A 26,428-nucleotide genomic window follows, 5' to 3' on the forward strand; every position below is an offset into this window, starting at 1 on the left:
TTTCACAATTTCTCTCATGAGATTTCAGTTCCAGTCTCTTAAGAAAATCCCATTTATTTCCTCTCTAGTCATACATTAATTCATGTATTCCTATCAGTTCTCTTTGTTCATGACACCAAATTATTCCCTAGCTTAAATATTAACTGAAAACCTTTAAATTCTGCATATCACTTCATCCCACAACTCCATTCTTAGGACTCTCTCCTGAGAAAAGTCATGCTGTATTTAAATCATTAGTTTCAACACTGATAATAAGAATTAAACATTTAAAGCAACACAAAACAATAAATAGATCCATTCAATTTGATGTTTCCTAATAACATAAAAGAAAGTAACAGATAATTCAATAGAATGAAAAAATGCAAAATGTGTTATGTTTAGAAAGCAGGTTATACAACAGTTTATGTTCAGAAAATACCACTGTGTTTTTTTGTGACTCAATAAATAAATAACGATGCACAGAAGAAGGACCTGAAGGATAAAAGCTCAATGTTAATGTTTCTGCATGGCAGGACTGCTAGTAATTTCTTACTTTCTTCTTTCTCCTGATTAGTAATTTCTAAGTTTACTACAGTGGACATGCACTGCCAGTATAACAAGCAAAATCCCAGTAAGTTCTGTAGTGGTGACTTATTATTACCTGTGGCCTAGAACAGGAATTCTTCATTACCTCTGAAGAATCCTGTATGGACTTTGAGAGGGATGTCCAGAAAACCCCTTAACCTGAATGCACAACACTGTCTGTAGGTGCAAAGCTGTGTGCCTTTGTGTGCATTTGGAGAGGTGAAGAAAAAGGTTCACAGCTTTCATCTAGTCCTCAAGAGATCCATGATCAAAAAAAGGTTAAAACCACCAGTCCAGCATCTTTCATGACCTTACCTCAATTTCTCCTATTTCCAGGGTAGGGTATTATTTAAAGAGTCCAGAAATTTGGAACAGAAATTCCCAATTTCTACTCAGGCATTTTGTATAGCTGAAAATATCTTTATCTCAAGTGATATATAAAATCTGTAAAACTCTCTCAAAAAAACAAATTATAAAGTAAAAAACAGCTGGGTGTAACTTTTGACAAGATCTCTCTAGAGTGGTTACTGCTAAGCTTTCCAAGTAAGAATGCTGTTTGAGACTAATGATTTTGGTACTGTACACTGACCTCCTCTCCTTACCCTCAGGTGGCACCAGAAATATAGCTCATGCCCTTGTCTTAGAATGGAGTTCATTAGTCTCTGTTCTGGGCCACTCTAGAGCGAGCAAACATATTCCAGGAGAATTTTACTATACACAGAAAACTCACTAATAGTTAGAAAATAATGAACTCTTTCATGGAGATCAAAATATGTGCCATGTTTCATTAAATATCTTGCATTTGACAGAAGGAGACTGTGGGCGACACATTATTGTGATGTTCCGTGCAATCTTAACATTGTACACTTAAGCCAATTTTGTAAGACACAAATGATAGTGATATGTTTCCCATATAAATATTATGGTCTTTAAATCTAACACCCAAAAGTTAATTTTACTTACACAATGACTATTCTAAAATACTGATTCCATCTAGAAGTGCACAAAGAACGACACAAACTTCTCTCTACACCCCTACCCCTAAAATCCATGATCTCTGTAGGAATATAGTCTTAAAAGATAGGAGTTGCTATCAGATATATTGCTTTTTATGCTAGCTATTCCACCATGGTCCTGTACAAATACAATTAGTGTATTTACTACTCCAGGTTTTGAGATCATAAATAATTTATTTGAACTTAAGGTGTTTACTAGTAAAAAAATGGTTAATTACAACTTTGACAACATTAAATTTTAATTTTCACTTACTGAATCAAAGAGATCTAGATACAGTTTCTCCACCACTTCCCTTATATATTTTTTTTTCTGCTAGTTTACCAGAGTGGCATGGCATGGCTCTAGCAGTTATATCACTAAGAAGTTCTCTTTATCTACTTGCTGAATTAGATTAGAACCAAATACAGGTGAAGACCTGTCTTTTCTTAATGTATCTGAGATGTGCAAAACCTGAGACTCAGAGGTAGAAGAGAAGCCAGAAATGTGGTTTGAGGAAGCAATTCTGTACACCATGTCTTTCTGTGGGATTTTCTTTTGTCTGCTCTTTTGGGTTAGTGATAATGATATTTATTTGGTGATGTATAAAAGTCTGTACGTTAAAAGCACATGCAAATAAATAAATAATACATCTTTCTATATCCATATGGAAAATCTTTAATAGTATAACTGGAAATGAATTACTAATCACAAAAGTAACCCAGAAGTATTATGTTGTTTCTGAAGAGAAGATCCTTTGAACCAGGGAATTTATTAGGTGGGTATCTCTCAAACTTTAAGAATTAATATTATATGATAGACTTGTAACATACTGGCTTCCCATTTTCAAACCACCTTCAACAACATTGCTTTCTTGGACTTAAAAATGTAACTTTCTCAGAGAGATGATACAGATAAAAACCAAGATAAATGCATGCATAAAATACACATAACAGTTTAATGAGAACTTATGGTCTGAAAATTTTAAACTTACTGTTCATGGAAATCCAGCATTGGTGGCTCAAATCGTATAGGTCTGCAATTACCCCGGTACAGAGATATACTGTGAGTAAAAAGAAAAGAGCATAAGAAACAATTTTTAAAAATATATGTATATCCCAAAACTGAAGTCAGACACTTGAGTTTTGTCAAAACAAACTATCTTTAAGGAAAGTGTAGTCTAATGTTCTGTTGTTTCCTTCTTAGTAAAGGAAATCAATAAATACGTATTTTTAAAAATGGAAAAAAAAAAGGAGAGTATTTTTCCTATTCAAAGGCACGTGAAAACAGAAAATGCTCAGGTAGACTCTATGTTGAAATTTATGTGGTTGAAATACTTGATAACAGTATATATCTTAATATGTTCACTCATATTTTTTTTGATACATGTACCATGAACAATAAACAGTCAACACAACTACACATACCTGGCAGACAATACAGTATACAGACTAAAACTACAATGACATTTTAACTACAGTGGCAAAGGAAATAAACAAAAACGAATTTGGGGATAGAAACCTTTAGGAAATGAAGTATCTTTTCCATCTGAGAGTTTAGAACATACTGATCTATTTAAGTATCACTTTCTCACCATCCCACTTGATACTAGAACTTCTCACTAAAACCAATTTCTGAACAGCAAGCCTCAAGCCATCACCATGACCTAACAATGATGTGATACAGAAATGACATGGGGGTTTGGGGGATGTCCACATACCTCAAGTTATCTGCTTAAGTATTGAGAGAGTCAGAAATTCAGGAAGCCACTTAAGTTTCTAAATAGTAAGACGTTTATCTTTCTGTTGTATTTTAAGAAATGATGTTAGAGCAAAACCATTCTGTAAAACTTTATTTCCATCAACACAATTCAGAAGAACACAAGCTTTGAATGATATAGTAATTTTTATTCAGGAAATACAGGACATATATTAGAAATAGACAAGGACATTCAGAATATGTAGGATATTTAGCTTTAACTCAATTCTTTAAATAATTTAGACTATTTAAAGATTAAACAGTCTGATTAGTAGAATCGAAGCACTAAAAGTAATGAAGTCTTAAGGTGTTTTTAGCTTGAAATCCCTCTACATATGCTGAGCAGAAAAAAAGGAAAAACACAAGAAAGGAGGAAAACAGCAAATATAAGACTACTTTACTAAAGCACAAGTCTAAAGACACTGGGACAAAGGTGGCACAGTTCCCCCCAAGATAGGAGCCACATGCAGCAAGAGGAACAAAATCTATTCCCTCTTGATTTCTGCTCTTCTTAGGCATGATCTAACAAGGACACTTTCTGGCATTTTTAAAATAAGAGATGCCCATCAGCTCATTCGTTTCAAGGGTATGAAACTCAAACAATAAAATATTAATCCAATCAAGGAGGAAAAGTATAATGCATGAAGTGAATGCATGTAAGTCATTAATTCATAAATATATATATATATATATATATATAGACACTGACTGTATTAGATGCTAGAGATACGAAAAAGATTAAGATACTATTTTTTTGTTTGTTTGTTTGTTTCACAGAAATGAGCATCTGCTCCCCAAGCTGTGCATGGAAATGTCTAAAGTGGCCAGGAAAGGTTAAGAAAAAAACAAGCATATACATTGTGTTGATTCAACACAAATCAATGAGCGCGAGGGGGGCTGTCTAGTGGCTGGGGCTATGGAAACAAAGCAAAGAGCCTGTTCTCATTGCACTAACATCCCAGTAGGGGAGACAAAAGTAGAGCATAATAGGTAATATGGGACAAATAAAAACAAACCAAGCACAGTAAAAAAAGAGAAGGTCTTTCTGAGGAGGGACGTTGGAGCCGAGACCTGAATGGCGGAAGTCTGGGGGAAGAAAGGAGATCTACTTGGCATGCTGTGGAACAAGAGGGCTGAGGTGGCCAGAGTGACCAGAGGGAAGGGTAAGGAAGGGGCTGAGATCAGAAAAATACAAAGGCCAAGTCTCCATGCAGGGATCAGGATTTTATTCTAATCGTGACAAAGAGCCTCTATAGTGTCTTCTGCAAGGGAGTAACATGATCTGACACATCTGAAAAAGTTAATTCTGGATGTTGTGTCAAGAACAGATTGTAGGAGACCCAAAGCAGAAGCAGGAAGTCTGCAGAAATCCAAACAAGAGGTGATGGCAGCAGTGGTCTAGGGAGGATTACAAGGCAAAGTGGGGAGAAGTGGCTCTTTTCTAAATATATTTGGGAAGCTAAAGGAAACAGGTCATGCTGATGGATTGATTTTGGAATGTGAGAGAAAGGAGAGAAATCAAGGATCACTTAATTCTAAAATTTTCCTGAGAAACTGGAGAGAGTCATGACATGGGAAGAATAGGTTAGCAATAGGAAGGATAGATGGGTTAGACGTTCAAGAGTATTTATTGTTTTAGACATTTAAATCTGAGATGTCTTGAATTTGAGATGAAATGTCAAGTAAGCACCTGGATATACAAGGGTATTGCTTTCTATTAAAAAGTTACTGATTTTCTACATGTTTATAAAAAAATAAAAAATTAAAAAAAGAAAAAGAAAAAAAAAAGTTACTGATTTTCGTGTGCTGATCTTATAGCCCAAGTCACTTTGGCAAGTTAATTCTAACAGTTTGTTTACAGATACTCTTAGATTTTCCCAGCACAATATGTGCTGCCAAAAACAATCACCACCTTGGGTTACCTCTGTAGACAAATCATGTGCAAGTAACAATCACACTTCCTTCTTTTAAATCCCTAAACCTTGTTTTCATTTTTTATGCCTCATGTGGGCTAAGATCAACCAAAAAATACTCCACAGAAACTGTGTTTAACAATTTTTCTTTACAGATTTCTCACAAAATATGATAGAGGGACAAATGCATTAAAGAAGATTCCCCCATAAATAAATGTGTATTTTCGAAACAATAGCAAATTTATGTCTAAGGAACAGTTTAATATTTGAGTAGGTACAACACAAGTTGTCATAGGTATAATCGTATTAAAAAAAAAAAAAACAAAAATTCAATAATATAGTTTTCATGTATCCACAGCTGACTGAGATGCTTGCCACTATGCCTACTTTAAAAAGGGATGGCACTGTTTAGCATTTTATTAACAGAAAGCAAATGTTTGCAAATCTTTAATGCTGAATAATAAACTGGGGCAGAAGTAATGTGAAAAGTATACATTACCAATTTCAAAGAAACAGAATCTGAGACATTTTAATAGAATACTGCATGACTTTTATCCTTTCCAGTGACTGTATTTGTTTGAAAGTCTCAAATGTTTTTATTCTTATTACCCACTTGGGGACAAGGAGGTACAAAAAGACAGTTTTCTGACTTCAAGCTAGGAAATGACTAGAAAGATAAAAGAAATCTTGTGGGCTATGGTCTATGATGGTTGGTGGACTGTCAGGTTAAAGTTAAGCAGGTAGCTCCCCAATGAAGCAAATAAAGGCTTCTTGGAACTTTGGAAATTTTTTAAACTAGGAAATTTTAAATGTTTTCCTAAAGGCAGTTATTATCCTAACAAAAGGTACTCTTCAGCCAGTATTTCTCAAAGAATGGGTTGTGGTCTATCTACACCTTAATCAGCTAGAATGCTTGTAGAAAAGCAGATTCCAGGGCCCTACCACCATAAAGTGATTCCTTACATCTAGTCTGAAGTCCAGAAACCAGTGTTTCATGTACACTCCCACATTCAGGACTACTCTTTCGCCATCCTGATCCACAATAAGCACCGCAGGCAGAAATAAGGGGACAAAAGTACCTTAACAAAACTTTTAAAGTCACCTATAGTTTAAAGAAAATAATAACAACAATAATAATAAAATAGAACAACTGTCAAACAGAGATCATCAATCACTACAAAACCTGGCTCTCTGGAAATACAAGTAAAACTAGATCTGTTAAGACTGATAAAGAAAAAGGAGAGAAGAAATGAATGATGAATAGTAAGGAATAAAAGTGGACACAGCAATACAAATTCCACAGAGATTAGAAGGATCAAAGGAAATAATATGAACAACTTTATGGCACTAAATTCAATGATTTAGATAACTCAAGAACAGATCATCTGAACAGACCTACATCTGTTAATTTAATTCATACTTGAATATCTTTGCATGAAGAAAACTTTAGGTCTAGGTGGCTTTACTGCTAAATCCTTTCAAATACTTAAAAGAAGTAAGTAGTAAGATAAATAAAATTATTAAAAAAAAAGTCACCTATAGTTTAAAATATGATTTTTATTAGAGACAGCTAAAAAAATACATGACTTAAGAGAAATTATATAGATTATACATTTTAGCTTAAATTTGCATTTCTCTAAGGACTAATAATGTTGAACATCATTTCATTTATTTATAGTCCAACTAGATATCTTCTTTTGTAAAGTGTATGTTCAAAGTTTTTATATTGGGATGTTTGTCTTACTGAGTTACATGAGTTCTTTACAGATTCTAGATATAGTCCTTTATCAAATATATGTCCTGTGAATATCTTCTCCCTCTCTTTCCTATTACAAACAGTGTCTTTTGGGGAGTGATTTCATTGAGATGGTGAGATAGGCTGTTGCTAACTTCAGTCCCCTTCACAAGAAGATCAATTAGCAACTATCCATGGATAAGACACTGTTGTAAAGTTCAGTGAGGGTGAAGAACCCTCCTGGACCACAGAGACTGAAAAGACTATGCAATAGAAAGGCAAGAGGAATGGCTACACTCTGATCACATTGCCCTTCCAAGGCAGGCATAGAGCCACAGTAAAAAGGTGTCCTGGGCATACAGTTTCTCCAGAGGGAAAGAGACAAAGGTGTAATGGGTTGCTTCCCAGAAGGCCCACTTGGGTCTTGTCACAAGGGGATCACAGGAGGAATCTGCGGGGTGAATCTGTAGGTCTTGACTACTGGAGATTATACTGGGATACAGGGGAGGACAGGATATACAGCAACCAGAACTTGATAGACTGCCCTCCTCCTTAAAACAACACCCAAGTGGAGATCTTAGCCAGTGGCTATACCTATCTGCAAAGTCAAACCAGAGGCCCAGTCCGGCCAGTGATGTTGGTGGACAATTCTACATGATTTGGGTCCCCACTCAATGAGCCATACCAGCCATGAGCCTGTTCTGCAGCCTCACCTAGGCTGGGAAGCAAATTAAAAGACCTGCCTAGGGTTGAATATAACCTTCAGCTCTACCTAACCAGAAAGCCTAACTAGAACATCTGGAACCTGTAAACTCAACCTGCAGCCCTGCTTAAAATGGCACTTAGCAGAGAACTCAGCCAGTGGCTCAGCTCACCTGCAGAGCTGAGCTGGTTGCCCTGTCTGGCCAGGGAGCTTGGTGGGCAGCTTTGCTAGATTCAGGTCTCCGGCCATCAAATCATAATGGTTATGGAGCCTGTTTTATGGCCCCATCCAGGGCCCCATCAGGCAGGGAAGCATAGTCCTAACTGCTGAGTATAGCACGCAGTCCTGCCCAACTAAGAAGCATGAGCAGGCACTGTGGAGGGCATGTTCCAGCTATGCGTGGACAGGAAAGCAAGTCAGTAGTCCTATCCAGTTGTTCCCAGCCAGTGGCAACCCTGCTGACATCAAAACTCCACTAGCATCCTTGCCCAAATAGAGACCCACTTGCCCACGGACTCTATCAGCTGACTCACCAAGAACCCCAAGCTGACTAAAGAACTGTCTCTGCAAAGACACACAGACAACCAAAATTTTTTTAAAAAATGCATAAATGAAATGAAAAGTTCAACAAATAGAGGATTTCTATTAAATGAGTTATATATTTAATATAGAAAAACAACAACCAAACAGAAACCCTAGGGATGAAGAATATACAATGACTTGACTGAAGAAGTCAATAAAGAGCTTCAACAACAGATCTGACCAATCAGAAGAAAGAATCAACGAACTGAAAGGTTATTTGAAATTACCCAACAAGAGGAGCAAAAAGGAAACAGAATGAGAAAAAGTGAAAAAAGCATGCTGATTTATGGAATAACTTTAAGAGAAACAATATATAGTTGATCCTTGGACAACATGGGTTTGAACTACATGGGTCCACTTACATGTGGATTTTTTATAGGATACTATTTTAAATGTATTTTCTCCTCCTTAAGGTTTTCTGAATAATATTTTTTTCTAGCTTATTTTATTGTAAGAATACAGCACATAATACATAAAACGTACAACACATATGTTCCGGTCAACAGTAGGCTATCAGTTAAGTTTTCATAATGTTGAAATTATATGTGGATTTTCAAATGCATGGGGAGTTGGTGCCCCTTACCCCGTTGGTTCAAAGGTCAACTATAGCTTTCAGTATATTCAAAGTTTTTTTCATGAATTTATCCTCAAGTATGTAACATCTTTAGAGGCTTCTGTAAATGGCATTTTTCTGTAACATTTTACGGTTGCACTTGTAATACAGAAAAAGTGTTGCTGATATTGACTATGTATTTTTCAGTCTTACTAAATTCATTTATTTTCACAGTTCTTTGGGTATATTCTTTAGGATCATCTATACAATCATTTTGTTGACAAACACCTTCCTTCTCTTCCTTCCCAAATGATGCCTCTTATTTCTACTTTCTGTCTTAATGTACTGACTAGCACATCCAGTACAATACTGAGTAGAAGTGATGAAGCTAGACATCCTTGTCTTGCTCTCAATAGAAAGAAAGCATTCAATCTTTTACCATAAGTATCATGTTGTTTTTTTTGTTGTTGTTGTTTCTTCCAACAGATGCTCTTTATCAGACCGAGGGAATTCTTTTCTATTACTAGTCTGCTGAATGTTTTAAATTATGAATATATGTTTAATTCTGTCACATATTTTCATTTCAATTTTTAAAATTTCCCAAATTGTTAATGACATCTAATTTAATTCTGCTATGTCAAAGAACATGATTCTGACTGCTGAGTGCATTGTTGAATAAATATCTATGAAGAAAAATATCTATAAGACTAAGTTCATCGATAGTGTTGTTCAAGTCTTTTACACCTTTACTGATTTTCTGTTTGTCAATTATTGGCAGATGAGTGTTGAACTCTCCAACTATAACTGTGGATTTATAATTGTGAATTTACCTTAATTTCTGTTTATTTTTTCTTCATGCCTTTGGGAGCTCTGATACTAGGCTTATAGAGACTTAGGACTACTGTATCTTCATGATGAATTTTCTCTTTTATAATGATAAAATGTCTCTTTACCTCTGATAATATTCCCTGCCCTAAAGTCTAATTAGTCTGATAATGTTATTCCCCACCCCATCTTTTTACTTTTAACGTACTTGCATTTTTTTTAAAAGATTTTATTTATTTATTTGACAGAGAGCTATCACAAGTAGATGGAGAGACAGGCAGAGAGAGAGAGAGAGAGAGGGAAGCAGGCTCCCCACTGAGCAGAGAGCCCAATATGGGACTCGATCCCAGGACCCTGAGATCATGACCTGAGCTGAAGACAGCGGCTTAACCCACTGAGAGCCACCCAGGCGCCCCTACTTACTTGCATTTTTATACTCAAAGTGCATTTCTTCAAAATCAAATCTCCCTGAAAAACAGGGAGAAAATATTTGCAACACAGGACTACTACCTCTAATAAGAGAAACAGTTTAAAATGGAAAAAATAAGTATCAAAGGTCCTATGGAAAAATATGCAGAATGAAGACAGACAACATCAAAAAATAAATATAAGCATGGCATAAAATATGTAGAAAGATATACCTCACTAATAACTAGAGAAAGACAAATTAAAACTATATGACAGAATTTCTGACCTATCAGAGAGACAAAAATTAAAAAGTATGATAATATATTCAGTAGGAAAAGTTGTAGGAAAATAGGGACTTTAATTCATTGGTGAGGGTTATGCAAACTGGTGCAGCTCCTGAAAGAGAATTTGGCAACATTAACAAAACCACGTATGCATTTACCTTTTGACTCACCAATCCCATGTCTAGGAATTTACCCTAACCACGTACTTTCAACAATACAAATTACATATGCACTTATCTTTTTTTTTTTTTTTAAGATTTTATTTATTTATTTGACAGAGATCACAAGTAGGCAGAGAGGCAGACAGAGAGAGAGGAGGAAGCAGGCTCCCTGCTGAGCAGAGAGCCTGATGCAGGGCTCAATCCCAGGACCCGGGGATCATGACCGAGCCATAGGCAGAGGCTTTAACCCACTGAGCCACCCAGGCACCCCTGCACTTATCTTTTGACTCAGAAATCCTATCTGTAGGAATCTATTCTGCAGATAACTTTGAAAAATATGAAAATACATATATGCAAGGCTATTCTTTGAAGCACTGTTTGTAACCGCAAAATACTAGAAACAAATTGCTCATATGCAATCTACATCCAAATAATATGTATGTTGCAGTCCATAAAAATACTGAGAAGGGTCTCTATAGGACTTATTTTTAAGTAGATCAAACGAAACACAAAAAAGCCTATACTACGCTTTCTTTTACAGAAGAAAGGGGAGGTATAAAAGAAAAATCCATGTGTTTGACACTTTTGTAGAGTTTGACTTTTTGAATTCTACTGTTTCATATTTTAAAATGAGTCTTTAAATGGAGGTAAAAAATCTCAAATGAAAACAAACAAGCAAACAAACCAGAAGCCAAAGAGCCAAACTTTCTTTAGAATGAACATTACCACAATGCAGATGAGTGTGGAGGGGGCAGTGGAGATAGATAGAATGGTGAAGAACACAACACATGTAAATTTTGAGTAAAATATTACTCAAATACCCCATACATTCAAACTAAACAAAATAATAAATTCTAAACACTGTGCTTCCAACTAGTAGGTTTGTTTTCATGAGTAATTAAGTCTATATTCTGTGGATAACTGGAGCCAGATTTCTCATTGCTGGAGAATATATGGAAACAAAAAGGGGAAGGGCAGAAAGAACACTGCGGTGGTATATTAAAACTGGAGTTATCAGTAACAACTCATGGTTTTTATATACATAGATATTAAGATAGATATAAACAGATGTATGTTTGTGCATACATACATATAGAAACATTTCTTCCTAACTCTAACAAGGTCTAGAGACAACCTCACCCCAGTGATTACACACAACATACAGATCTTAGTTTGTAAATATCCTCCACTAAAATGAAGCACAAGTCTCTGAAGAAGTGGGATGTTCCTGGGCTAGGTGAGGAAAATTATGAAATATACCTGGTACATCTTGATGTTTCAGAAAGTAAGGAAGTGTTCGAAGAATGGGGACATGTGAAAATCATAGAGAATACCCCCAAACATATATGGTCAATTGATTTATAATGACCGTGCTAAGATAATTCAATGGGAAAAAGTCCTTGCAACAAAAGGTGGTGAAATAACTGGATGTCTAGACCAATCAAAGTGAACTTTGACTTTTACCTTATGGTTTCCTTGCATTAGAATGTCAACAACAAACAAAAAACTGAAAGAATGATAGAATTTTTTTAAAAAATTACCACAGCAGTAATTTCCAGGCAAGATGCACCAGTGAATGCTCTAACTAGTCAGAGTTTGATGCCAAACAGCATATTTACAGGGTTTCAAAGTACTTCTTTGCAAAGTACTACACTTTTCATTATAAATGAAAATGGTACAGACATCTTGTGCCTCCCAATAATCAGATGAACTGAGCAGGACACATATTTAAGTGATATTCCTGCCAGAAATGCATAATCTAAAATGAACCATGAGAAAACCCAAACTAGGATGCTGGCCTCTACTTTTAAAATAAATGGCCTCTACTTTTTAAAAAAAATGTCAAGGTCATAAAACAGACAAACCAACTATTCCACATTAAAGCTGAGTCTAAATTAAAATTAAGTATGACTGGAACCAGACTGAGATTTGGACCAAAAATTTCTTTTCTTCTTAAAATAAAAATTATCCCTAAGGCCGCCTGGGTAGCTCAGCCGGTTGAGCAGCTGCCTTTGGCTCAGGTCATGATCCCAGGGCACTGGGATCAAATCCTGCATCAGGATCCTTGCTCGGCGGAGAGCCTGCTTCTTTCTCTCCCTCTGCTGCTCTCCCTGCTTGTGTGCTCTTTCTCTCTGTCATATAAATAAATAAAATCTTTAAAAAACAAAAAATAAAAATTGTCCCAATAATGGGACAATTAACAAAGTTTATAGATTAAATAATACTATGTGTGTTAATGTTAATTTACTGATTTTGATATGCATCCTCAGCTTTTATAAAATTATGTCCCTCTTTATAAGAAATACACCCTCAGGTTTTAGGAGTAAAGGAATAACATATCTATAATTGATTCTTAAAAAATTCAGAAAAATAATTACATATACATTACAGGTATGTAGAGAAGGACAGATAAGAGAAGGTAGGGAAGAAAAAGGAGGGACAGAAGTAGAGAGGGAGTTAATTAATGATAAAGTAAATGCAAAATGGTAAATGAGGGACTCTAGATCAAGGATATATGGGAATTCTCTGTATTATTTTTGCATTTTTTTCTCTGAACTAAATCTATTACAAAAAGTAAAAAAAAGTAAATATAATTTGAAAACTAAAGTATATTTCTTATAGATAGCATATGCTTGGATCTTTTTTTAAAGATTTATTTATTTGATAGACTGAGAAAGACAGCAACAGAGGGAATACAAGCAAGGGGAGTGGGAGAGGGAGAAGCAGGCTAATGCGGGGCTTGATCCCAGGTCCCTGAGATCATGACCCAAGCTGAAGGCAGACACTTAATGACTGAGCCACCCAGGCACCCCAGATCTTTCTTTTTTAATACAGCCTGATAACGGTTTTGAAACTGTTTACATTTATTCTAATTTTTTTATATAGTTGATTTCGGTCTACCATCCTTCTATTTGTTTTCTATTTTTTTCCATCTGCTTTTTATTCCTTCTGTCTTCTTTATTTGCCTTCCTTTAGATCAAGTATTCCTTCAGTATTTCACTTTATATCCATGACTGCTCTGTTAGATCTCTTTGGGTTTAATCTTTTTAAATGATTTTAATGTATCTTCCAGTATTTGTTTCATCTTTTCACAGTCTAACTCCAAATTATGTTTCCACTTTACATACATGTAAGAACTTCACAACTCAATTTTCCCTCCTCTTGTCCTTGGTGCTGTCATCATACATGTAATGTTTACAAGTTATCAATTTCATAAAACTATGTGATTATTTTAGGATTTAAATGTCAGTTATCTCAAAAAAAATTTTAATGAGAAAACATGTCTTCTGTATTTTTCCACATATTTTCACCTTTTTGGTGATCTCCATCATTGTGCCTAGAGCTATGTTTTCATCTGTAACGGTTATTACCTTCAGAATTTAAAGGAACTGCCTTTACATTTCTTACAGTCTCCTGGCCACATGTTCTTAGCTTTTGTCTGGAAATGTATTTGTGGAGGGTATTTCTGCTGGATATAATATCCTGGCTTGACAACATTTTCTTTTGATTTTAAAATATTAATTTTCTGATTTTGTGTTTGCATTGTCTCTGATGAAGATCCATCAGTCATTCCCAGCTTTTGTATCCCTACATGTAATTTACTTCTTCCTGGCTGCTTTTTGTCACTGATTTTTAGGAACTGGAATATTATGTGATTTCATGTGGTTTTCTTTGTTACTTGTGCACTGGGTTTAGTGAAGTTCTCCAACAGCTCTTCCCTGTCCTCCAATTCCTGGAACTTAATTACACCTGTGTTAAATTGCTTGCCATTATACCAAAGGTCATCAGGGGTTTGTTTATTCTTTTCCAGTCCTTCTTTTCTCTTCCTGTGCTACAGTTTGGGTTACTTCCATCACTGTCTTCAATTTCACTTTTTTTTTTTTTTAAAGATTTTATTTATCCATTTGACAGACAGAGATCACAAGTAGGCAGAAAGATAGACAGAGAGAGAGGGGGAAGCAGGCTCCCCGCTGAGCAGAGAGCCTGGACCCTGAGATCACAACCTGAGCTGAAGGCAGAGGCTTTAACCCACTGAGCCACCCAGGCGCCCCAGTTTCACTTTTTCTTTTGTAATGTCTACATTTTCATTAATCCCACTCAGTGAAATTTTCATTTCAGAAACTGTATTTTCCAGCTCCAGAGTTTCCATTTTGTTTTTTTTACAATGTCAATTTTTCCTTCATTATATTCATGTTTTCCTTTAAATCGAAGAACATATATAATGGATGTACTGAATTCCCCGGGTGCTACTTCCATCATCTCCATCATTTCTAGATTTTTTTTTCTTGGTTATGGGTCCATTTATTGATTCTCTACACATTCAATAATCTTTGATAAAAATAATTATTTCTAGTACATTATTACTATTCTAAGTTACTTTCATTTCCATATGAATTTCAGAATTAGCTAAACTGTAGGTAATCTCTAGAAAAAAAAAAAGCCTATGGGGATTTTGATTTGGATTGCATTGAAATATACAGATCAATTTGGAGAGAACTGATACCTTGACTTTTTATCCATGAAGACAGTATTCTCCCTCCACTTATTTGGGTTTTCTTTACTTACTCTTGCTGATGTTTGGAGATTTCAGTGTACAGTCTTGCACATCTTTGGTCAGACTCAACCCTAGGTTCACTAATTGCCAAATATACCCAGACTAGGCTACACCTAAGAAGCTAGGGCATATGAGGCCTATGAGCTCATGAGGCATATGAGCTAGGGCATCACTCAGCTGCTGAGCACACCAGGACACAGAGCTCTCCAGGACACAGAGCTATGTAGGAAAAGGGGACTGTTCTTTTCACCAGCCGCCCATTCTAATGTCCATACTTGGAAAGGGTGGCGGGAGGGGAGACAAGCATCACCTGATTGCCACCAGCCACTCAAAAGCCTCTACAGCATGGAGCCTACGGAAAATGAGATCTGCCAATGTTCTCCGGCTGTCATATCCGATTGGAATAACTGTCCCATCCCAGCGAGCTGCAGGAGATGAGAATATCTACTTGTCTGCCAAGCCCACTGAAACAGCTCTGATGCAAGGCAGAGCTGTGGAGTGATGGATGCAGTCTCTAGCTTGAATGCTATGACCTCCCACACTGTTCTTACCACGTTGAATAAATGTTTCTCAATTCATTTTAAGTCCTTTGAACTATCGCCAGATACTCTGTCTTTGCTCATTTTAATCATCCTAACAAATGTTTCTTATGGGGAGAAGTCCCCAAGCTCCTCATACCATCATTCCAAAAATCTCAATTCTGTCACACTTGTATTTAAGGTGAGAATAATGTGACGCTTTAAAAAAAATAAGTGAAGTAAACTGGCCTACTCAAAGGAGCTTACCAACATCTGCTTCTGTGGTTTAATGCAAAGTTAATCCTATCTTTACTTAAGCTCACTTCTGGTAAGTTGACTTCCTACCATCAACTTACTACAGTCTTCAAGATTTATGTAAAGTAGTGCCTTTGGGGGAGGGGGGCAATATTTGTCACTTCATGTGCAGCTGAAAGCTCCAGAACTAGAAAATAAAAATACAAACCCCAGTGAAATCTTAACAACAACAAAACAAAAACCACAGCTTAAGGACATTCCCTTTAGTTTTTCTGGTTTTTGTTTTTTTGGTTTTTTTTTTTTTTTACAAAATTTAAAACAGGTATTAGTGAAACTGTAAATATTAGCAGATTTTATCTTCCACTAAAATATTACCAAGTTTTGGATCTAACTACAATCTTCTGCGTGCTTATGGCTATTATAGGCAACCAAAAGAGTTGTACTTAATAATAAGGAAACTATATAGTCAATTAAAGAATCCCAACACCATGTATTTCCCAGCCCAGTATTTTTGGCTTATTTCCCAGGTACACCAGGAAACTTAAAGATTAGAAGAATCTGATTCTTCTCATGAACATTAAGTGTATACACGCACACATACACATATATCCTTCTTACCTAGCTGTATTTGCTAACATTTTCAGCTCTTATGAAAATGACAACAGTAGCAGTATTCCTAACCCAAGAGCTCTGCATTAGCTGCTTCTCTGTCTGAAATGCTCTTCCCTAAGACTTTCACCAGGTAAACTTAAACACCATTTCAGAGAAGCCTTCCTTAACATCCCATCTAAAGAACCTATATAGTCCTGTCTATTCCAGACTACTCTCTAGCTGCATTTACTTATTTAGTGGCTTACTGTCTGTATTCCTCATTCGAACATAGGCTCCACACCAGGGCAGGAAGGAGTCTTAGACTATCTCGCCCATCCAGCACTGTAGTAGTTTTAAAATATGGCCACAGATTCTCTGATACTTCTCTCTTCAAGAGATGGCACTTAATTCCCCTGGCCTTGGGGCTGACTTCTTATGAATGGAATATGGCAGAAGTGATGGTGTGTGACTGTAAGACTCAATTATAAAAGACACTGTGGCTTCCTCCTCATTTCTCTTGCATCACCTGTTCTGGGGTCACCAGCTGTCATGATGTGGCAACATTTAAACAGCCCTATGGATGGTTCAACATGGTAAAGGAAAAAGGCTTCTTGCCAACAAGCCAAGAAAAACTAAGCCTTTTTTTTTTTTAAAGATTCCGTTTATTTATTTGACACACACAGAGAGAGATCACAAGTAGGCAAAGAGGCAGGCAGAGAGGAAGGGGGAAGCAGGCTCCCTGTCAAGCAGAGCCCAATGTGGGGCTCGATCCCAGGACCCCGAGATCATGACCTGAGCCAAAGGCAGAGGCTTAACCCACTGAGCCACTCAGGCGCCTCCAAAACTAAGGCTTTTTGCCAAGAGTTACATGAGTGAGCCATCTTGAAGAGGATCTAGCTGGCCCAGGCCTTCAGATGTGGGTTGATACCTCAACTGCCATCTCAGGAGGGATCCTGAGCCACAACTACTTCACTGAGGTGCTCCCAAATTCCTCATTCCCAGAAACAGGAAGATGATATATGCTTGCTGTCTGAAGCTGCTAGGTTTGGGGGTAGTTTATTACAAGGCGAGAGATAACAAATACAACTACTAAGTCACCAGGTCTTACAACAAAGCCTGGCATATCCGAAGATCCCAGCAAACGTTTGCTGAGTGACTGAGCAAATAAATGATCACACAACCACAACTTACATTCATATAACATTTTAAAGTTCGCAAACTACAGTTGGCCAGATAAAACTTCTCATTTGATCCTCACAACAACTTTATATAAGTACATAACCTTATTATCATCTGTAAGATATACCAGGCAGAGAAATCATCCTCCCCAGTTTGCCAATGAAAGTTGTGTTCAGAGCAGTGAAGAAGCTGCTTTCCAGGCCCCACAGACGGTGAACAGAGAACTCAGGACTTTTGACTCCTCATCTTCCACCACAGGCTCCACACTCCCAGGAAAAGTCAACCATGAAAGATGGCCTCATGTCACAAAATACTCAACCATTACTGGTATTTATTATAATATTTTGGTGTTCAACTCAAATAAACACTGATGGAACACTATCTGCACATCCTCTACCATTCTATCATTGTAAACAAAATACTGTCACGTAACTGATAATCATATTAAAACAAATCAGAAGTGGTGAGCCAGAACAAAGGAGAGGAATAGGAAAAGGGGATCCTGGAAAATTGTGTTTTCCATGGTTTTACTTCCCACAATTCTGAGGTCATGACAGCAGCAGTTCATTCCCTTGCAGAATATCCTAAAAGCCCATGGAGCCAAACCTGTCCCCAGAACTAACACAGATGATAAGGGTGGGTGGTGGGGGGGAGGAGGGAGAGGAAAAGGCTGGGGAGAAAGAAACGGTAGCCGGAGGCTAGCATCTACCATTGTACTGCTATACAATCCACTAGGTACAGAATCATTCTATTAGCTGAGCTTTTCATGTTACAAATTTCCCTGGGGCAGGTGAAGTTTCACTTAAAGAATGAGATTTGATCCAAGATCACATACAGGAATTTTAAGAAAGCAGGGGCAGAATCTACTGGCTTACTAATAAAGCCAGGAGGCAGGCAGCATGTGGCTTATACATCTGGGGAGCACCAACAGTGAGAAATTGATGTAGAAAAGACGAGAGAAGTTCAAAAGACAAAGTGTGCCTCCCAGCAATCTAATGCTCAGTGGACACTGGCCATGCCGCAAGGGGATACTGGTAGAGGCAGTAATCTCCAGAGGTGGACCAGGCTCTGGGGTCAGAAGCCAGCCTTCACCTCAGCTATGCCTTGGGCCTTGTGGATCAGTTTGATGATGCAAGTGAAGGGAATGCCTGTGTCTTCTGTACCTTGATCCCTACAACCCTTTATGACATCCTTTTCAAGTGTGTTTTTTTCCCCACACAGTAGGCTGTGTTTTGTCACTTTAACACCTGTGCTCTATGACCTCATCAGAAGGGATGTCTTCATTGCCCTATAAGACACCTAAAGGCAGGGGCTACACACACAGTCTCAGCACTGAACAGATACTTTCAGAAACCTCTAGGAATACTGGCTGAAAAAGAAAATCCAGGGAATACAGAAGGACTACATACTTGCTGTGCACATAGTCAGAGTGAACACAACATAGCTTGGCAATCAGAAGATGATGAATTCTAACTGAAACTGTGCTGCTTTCACTGCAAGCATATTCCTTGGTTCTAAGGGTCTCAGCTTCCTCGTGTGTCAAACAAGGGGCTCAATAACACTACCTATTAGTGTCTCCTGTACTTAGAATCCTTTGAAATCATATAACTTTCACCTTAGTCAAATTTTGAGACCCAAACCCAAATGCTGACATTTTTACAGAATAGTTTTTTAAACTGAAAAAAATTATAATTTCTGTTGTGTTTACAACTACACATCTTATTTACAACTTCTGTTGTTACACAACTGCACACTTATATTTTCATTCACATTTTATTTTGCATATGCAATTTTATTTAAGTTATTCTTTCTTAAATGAGAGCTCTGGCAGTGTTTACTTTGTGCAGCGCTGAGCCACACGTTAAAAAAACCAGCTAAACGTGTGCAAGCTACGTTCTGATTATGTTCTTGTAAGTGTGGAGCCTTTATTTGCTTTTCCATGTCATATATATGTTTTTAAAATAACTTATTAAGGGTGAGTCAAAAATACAGCCCTTTAGTTTAGTTTTTTGTTAGCTGATATTAGGTTCAAACTCTAAATTTAAGCCTGTATATTGTTATGAATTGAATTGTATCCCCCACCAAATTTGCATGTTGATGCCCTAACCCTCCGATAGGATAAGCTTTGAGAGGTAATTAGGTTTAGAGAAGGTCACAAGAATGAGGCCTTCATGATAGCATTAGTGCCTTTAAAAGAAATGACACCAGAGAGCTTGCTTCCATTCTCCCTCTTTGCCATTTGAGGATAAAAGGGAGACACAGCAGCTATCTGTAAGCCAAGGACAAAGCCTTCACTGGGGAACCAATCTGCTGGCATCTTGATCTTGGACTTCTGGTCTCCAAAACTGTGAGGAAAAAAATGTTTAAGCCACTCAGTCTATGTGCTATTTTGTGACAGTAGCCTGGGCTCAAACGTATGTTTAGTACCTAATCCAGGTTCATACCCATAGCATATGCATTCCAATTTGAACCCAGTAGTTTAATGAATTCAATGATCTTAGGAAAAAAAAAAAGTGAAGTGCGATGGTTTTAAAAAGTATCTGTAAATCATTGAATATTCATCATTCCCCTCACTCAATTTCCCATCTCCACATCTTTCTCCCCTCCCCCACGCCTTAAATCAAGACCAACCTAAGTGACCGGTTGAACAGCAGCAGCCAACAGAGGTAACACTATTACGACTTCAGAGTGAAGGTCAAAAAAAAGTGATACAGCTTTTACTGGCTCTCTTTGGGATGTTCACTCTTGAAATCCAGCTATCATACTGTGAGGGAGCCCAAACAAGTCTTTGTGAACAGACCACACAGAAGGGCCCAAATGCAGGCATTCTAGGTGACAGCCTAGCTGAATTCCAGGTAACAAACTAACATCAGCATGCGAGTGAACATGCCTCTAGCTCTGGAGTCTCCCCAGCTGAGGCCCCCATCACCATGAAGCATAGACAAGCTGTCTCTGCTGTGCTCTGTCTAAACTCCTGGCTTACAGAGTCTGACAGCATAATAAAATGATTGCTCTATGCCAGTATACTGGGCTAGTTTGTTAGGCAGATGTGGATCACAGATAAGTGGAACATGAGATCAGAATATAATTATGTATTGATGTAAATTCTTCATTATACTAGGAAAATAACTTAAAGCCAAATCTTGATCATGGATGAATAACCTCATCTTCATAAATGTAGCCAATATAATTTCATAGCTAATTTCCTAACTGCTGGAATAAAGTAACAAGAAAGTAGCACAAGATAACAGGTGTGCCTTTCTTCCAAAAAGTTTAGCTCTAGAGGATTCGGGGGTTCTAGGGTTCTCAGATGGTCTAGCCAAGGTGGCATCAGGCTAGACATGGATTATGCTGGAAATAATCCACCCCAGTCCCAAAAATATTTGCGAAGGGGTAAAGAGGTAGAAGGGTGGCATTAGGCTTTACAATACGAGAGCGGGGAAGTCTACATCTTCGTGTAGGCAGTAGGTGTTTCTTTTGGGTAGGGTTCATGGGTAAAGCAGGTCTCAACAGGGCATAGAAAATTAGGCAGACGAACAGAACAATGAGGAAGTAGGGTCATGTTACTGTAGATCTAAGTGAAAAAGCAAAACCAGTGAATGAAGGAGTTTCATTATTAATGAAGTTGAGTTTTAATTGTCTTACTCTGAGTATGTGCTACTTCTCTTTTAGAATAAAGTTCTTTGCTGATGAAAACTGCATTTTACTAGGCCAAGAACATTCAAGGATATTCAATTCACAGCTCTCATTCTCCTTTAAATACCACGTACAGACCCTCACTGGGTATGGAGGTTCATCAGGATAGTAACTTTCTGTTTATATTGTCTCCCTTTAGGTGTGAGAAGCTACCAAAAGACCAAAGAATTTGGATGTGAGAAAGACATCTTCAAATTCATATGCATGTACCTATTTTCATAATACCTAAGGGCAAAACAATACCTTGTTTGTTTTCACAGAGAAGCTGCGTTCAAAAGGGGTCTCTTTCAGTGACTTAGGTTTCACAGCTCTGTAGGCAGACACCTTATGGTAACTAAGGGCAGGAACAGTCAGTCCACAATAGGTAGCAATAGCCAGGGGAAATTACTAGGGAGTTATAAAGCTGATCCTCCCCGGTTATGATGGGGAGAAAGACTATATGATACTTCACCTGCAAATTCAGACCTCAACCTGGTTTTCCACACTTGAAATTCATGATATAATGTGACTTATAATTTGCTTTTTCCTCTTCACCAAAAAGGGTGGTGCAAGAGGAGGACAGTATTGCTGGAACACCCCAAAAGGAACTGAAATTATGTTAGTATCTTATTAAATACATACAATTTTATGTTATAAAATATACATATATTCCTTACCTTTTCTGTTGATACGAACTGAGTCCAAGTGTTGTCTCAGTCTGTGAAAGGAAGAAAACAATGAAAAAATACTGAAACCTTTCTACTACAGACAAACAGAACATCCAAAATATACAGCAGTTTCCACTTTGATCATATACTCACTTAGATTTTCAGGTTAAACCCAATCCTTAAATCACAGGAAATGATATGTCACATTACATAATTCAAATGAGAGAATAATTTGGGATTAAATTTTAAACACACATGAAAAGAATACAGAGTTATGAGATTTTTAAGAGTTTGCTAAACCAATACATCCTGTGAGAAGAGGCCGCTATGCAATCACTTTGGGAGGCCAGCTGTGCCTCTCAATGTTCACTGCTTACCAACTGTGTGGCTGGTGCTGGTGGATAATGGCTCCTGCTGCCATGGAGCTCAAGGGTGTGGGGGCAGAGCCATTTTAAAACTAAATAAATATAGGAGCACCTGGGTGGCTCAGTTGATTAAGTATCTACCTTCAGCTCAAATCATGATCTGAGGGTCCTGGAATTGAGCCCTGTATTGGGCTCCCTGCTCAGCAGGGAGTCTGCTTTTCCCTCTCCCTCTCCCTCTGTGCGCACACTCTCTTGCTCTCTCAAATAAATAAATAAAATCTTAAAAACAACCTAAATAAATATAAAAGAGCTATGAAAATGTTGGAAAGGTACTGTGAAAGAGAATAAATAGGTGATGTGTTTCAGTATATCATGAGGGAAGGCCTGTCTGAAGAAATCATATCTACACTGAATGTGATTAAGTGTAAAAAAGCTGTGTGTGGAAACAGGGCTGTGTAGTGGTGGAAAAAACAACAGGCACACAGATCTGACTTCAGAATAGACAGAAGGTCTATTTGGATGGAGCTCAGAGGGACAGGGGGAAGAAAAGTAGAAAATGAGTTTGGAGGGCTGGACAGGGGCTAGACTATGCTGAGTCCTGGTAAGAAGCCATGGTAAGAAGTTTGAAATTTGATCTACTCTGTATGTATTACAAGGGATCTGAAGGAGTAAGAGAGACAGAGACAGACATGATCTGATTTAATTTAAGACACCATTCTGGTGGCAGTGTAGAGAGGATGGAGGAGAGGAGAATAAGACAGAAAGCAAGAAATTGGTAGACAATTGAGGAAGGTAAGTTCTTAATAACGGTATGTGAGAAAATGCCAAAACTCTAAGGAATACCATCAGTGAACTTATCCCAAAAGGTTAGCTTCTAGGTGGTAATTAGAAAAAGCAGAAGAGTTGTGGCATTATTTTCCCCATTAATATATATTATTTTGCAATGGTATTTTTGGAGACTGTATAAGGAAGAAATATGACAGATGTGGGAAAATATCCTTAGTGTTTGAAAGTGAAACCATAGGTGAAGGTGAAGTGTCAGGATATCTGTAATTTTCTTTAAAATTTTGGGTGCCTGGGTGGCTCAGTGGGTTAAAGCCTCTGCCTTCGGCTCAGGTCATGATCCCAGGGTCCTGGGATCGAGCCCCACATCGGGTTCTCTGCTCAGCGGAGAGCCTGCTTCCTCCTCTCTCTCTGCCTGCCTCTCTGCCTACTTGTGATCTCTATCTGTCAAATAAATAAATTAAAAAAAAATCCTTTAAAATGTTTCAGCATATGACTTGCATGTGCATGGAAGTATGTGTGTATATAAGCAAATACGACAAAATGTTAATAATCTATCTCAGTGGTAGGTAAATGGGTATTCATTCTTAACTCTTATTTTCTATGCTTAAAAATATGTTTAACTTTTCATTGTAAAAAAAATTTTTTAAAGAATGTACTTATTTATTTGAGAGAGAGAGAGAAAGCACAAACGAGGGGGGGCAGGAGGAGAGGGAACCTGACATAGGACTCAATCCTAGGACCCTAAGATCATGACCTGAGCCAAAGGCAGACACTTAACTGAGATTCCTAGAGCCCCCCCCAATTTTTTCTTGTGGGAGAAAAAGTTATATATTTGATAAAAGGTTAATATATAAATATATAAAGAAGCACTAAAATTAAATTTTGTTATTGATAAATAGCAAATAAACAAACCTGATTTAAAAATGGGTGGGTGGGGGCCTGGGCAGCTCAGTAGGTCAGGTGTCTGATTCTTGATTTTGACTTAGGTCATGATCTCAGGGTCCCGAGACTGGGCCCTGCATTGGATTCCACTCAGCATGGAGTCTGCCAGAGATTCTCTCTCTCCCTTTCTCTCTGCCCCTCGCCTGCTTACATACTTGCTCTCTAAAATAATAAATCTTAAAGTGGGGCAGTGCAAGCCTTGATAGACATTTCTCCAAAGAAATATACAAATGGCCAATGGTCTCATGAAAAGATGTTCAACATCACTATTAGGGAAATGCAAATCAAAACTATAATAAGATACCACTTCACTCCCATCAGGATAGCTACTATCAAAAAGCCAGAAAATAACAAGTGCTGGAAAGGTTGTGGAGAAATTGCTATCCTTGTGCACTGTTAATGGGAATGTAAAATGTGGTGCTATGGTGGAAAATGGTATGGTTGTTCCTCAAAAAATTAAATACAGAATTACCACATGATCCAGCAATTCTACTTCTGGGCATATACCCAAAAGAATTGAAAGCAGAAAGCAGGGACTCAAATAAATATGTAGATATCCATGTTCATTACAGTACCGTCTACAATAAAGTGTGGAAGTAACACAAGTATCTACCAATGGATAAATGGACAAATAACATGTGGTTTTTATGTACAACAGAGCATTATTTAGTCTTTTAAAAAAGGAAGAAAATTCTGACATATGCTACAACATGGATAAACCTTGAAGACAAAGTCTATACTAAATGAAATAAACCAGTCACAGAAAGACAAAGATTACATGATCCTATTTATATGAAGTACTTAGAATAGTCAAGCTAATAGAGATAGGAAGTAGAATGGTGGTTGTTAAGGGTTAGCGTGAAGGGAATGAGGAGTTATTGTTTAGTGAGCACAGAGCAGTTTCAGTTTGGGATAATGAAAAAGTCCTGGAGCTGGATGGTAGTGATGTAAAAACAAACATGAATGTATTCAGTGTCACTGAACTATATAAAATTAAAATGGTTAAAACTGTAATTTTTATGTTACATATATTTTACTATATTTTTTAAAAAGTTACAGTAATGATGACAGTGAGCTGCCATAAAGATAAGACAAACAGATCAAGGAACTGGAGAAAGTCCAAAAATGGACTTACACATGTACAGTCATTTGATTTTCAACAAAGGAATCAATGCAGTTAGTTCATGGCAGAAACCTTTATCTTGTCAGCAAATGGTGCTGGAACAACAGGACAAACCTATGCAAAGGAAAACTGAGCCTTTATCCTTATGTCACACCATGTACTCAAATTACTTTTATACTTATAGTTTCAAGCATAAAAACTAATTATACAGTTTCAACAAGAATACATAGGAGATTATCTTTGCAATCCTGGAAACAAAGATTTCATGAACAGGACAAAGGCAACTAACTGTAAAAAAACAAAACAAAACAAAAAAACTGACAGACTAGACTCCAAAAAATTTTTAAAATATGCTCACCAAAAGACACTGTTATGAAAATGAAAAAGCAAACTGAATATTGAGAGGATATTTGCAATCACATATTTGATGAAAGACTTGCATACTGAACATATAACTTGTGAATACAAATTTATAAAAACAACACCATTTTTAAAAATAAGCAATAGTAAAAATGTCAGTTAAGCACATGAAAAGATGCTCAGTATGTTATTAAGGAAAAGCAAATGACATACTACACACCTATTATAATGTCCAAAATTGAAAACACACTAAGAGTTGGAGAGAATGTAGAAAAACTACAACTTCCATACATTGTCAGTGGGAATGTAAAATAGAACTACCACTCTAGAAAAAGCTTAGCAATTTTTTACAAAGTTAAACACACCCCTACCATATGATGATGGCTCTCCACTCCTAGAGATTTACCCAAGATAAACACAAGAAAAGCATGTGCACAAGAATGGTTACAGCAGTTTTATCTTCATAGCATGTTTATACCAGGTCAATACTGGGACAACCCAAATTTCCATTAAAAAGTGAATGGATAAATGCATAGTGGTATATCTACACAATGGAATACTACTCAGCAATAAAAAAAGAATGAAGACTGGGAAAGTTTCTTGTTTCCTTAAACATTTCTTTTTCATTTCATAATAAAAGAGCAAAAAATAACATTTGAGCATAAAAAAAGAATAAACTGATGATACAACATAGATGAATCACAAAATAATTATGCTGAGTCAGACACCCCCCACCCCCACCAAAGTACATTCTGTGTGAATGCATTTATATAAAATGGTTTATAGTATAAAATGATAGTGACAGCAGAATAGTGATTGCAACTGCCTAGAAATGGAGGGTGAGGGGATTACCAAGGGTCACAAGTAAACTTTTGGGTGTGATGGATATGTTACTTTGACTGCAGTGATGATTTCACAAGTGTATAAATATT

General features: G+C 37.1%; 1 protein-coding gene across 1 annotated transcript in view; it reads right to left on the reverse strand.

The window, feature by feature from the left end:
• The window catches only part of TMEM131 (transmembrane protein 131), a 210,067-nt gene that overhangs the window by 115,178 nt on the left and 68,461 nt on the right, over positions 1-26,428 (reverse strand). The window contains exons 3-4 of the mRNA XM_045077772.1: positions 21,930-21,970; positions 2,552-2,620 (exon numbers count right to left, since the gene is read on the reverse strand). Of these exons, the coding sequence (XP_044933707.1) occupies positions 2,552-2,620; positions 21,930-21,970 (110 nt within the window). The remainder of the gene's footprint in view (positions 1-2,551; positions 2,621-21,929; positions 21,971-26,428) is intronic.

The sequence above is a fragment of the Mustela putorius genome, unplaced genomic scaffold, assembly GCF_011764305.1.
Source record: "Mustela putorius furo isolate JIRA1106 unplaced genomic scaffold, ASM1176430v1.1 tig00000224_pilon_pilon_pilon, whole genome shotgun sequence".
Lineage (NCBI taxonomy): Eukaryota > Metazoa > Chordata > Mammalia > Carnivora > Mustelidae > Mustela > Mustela putorius.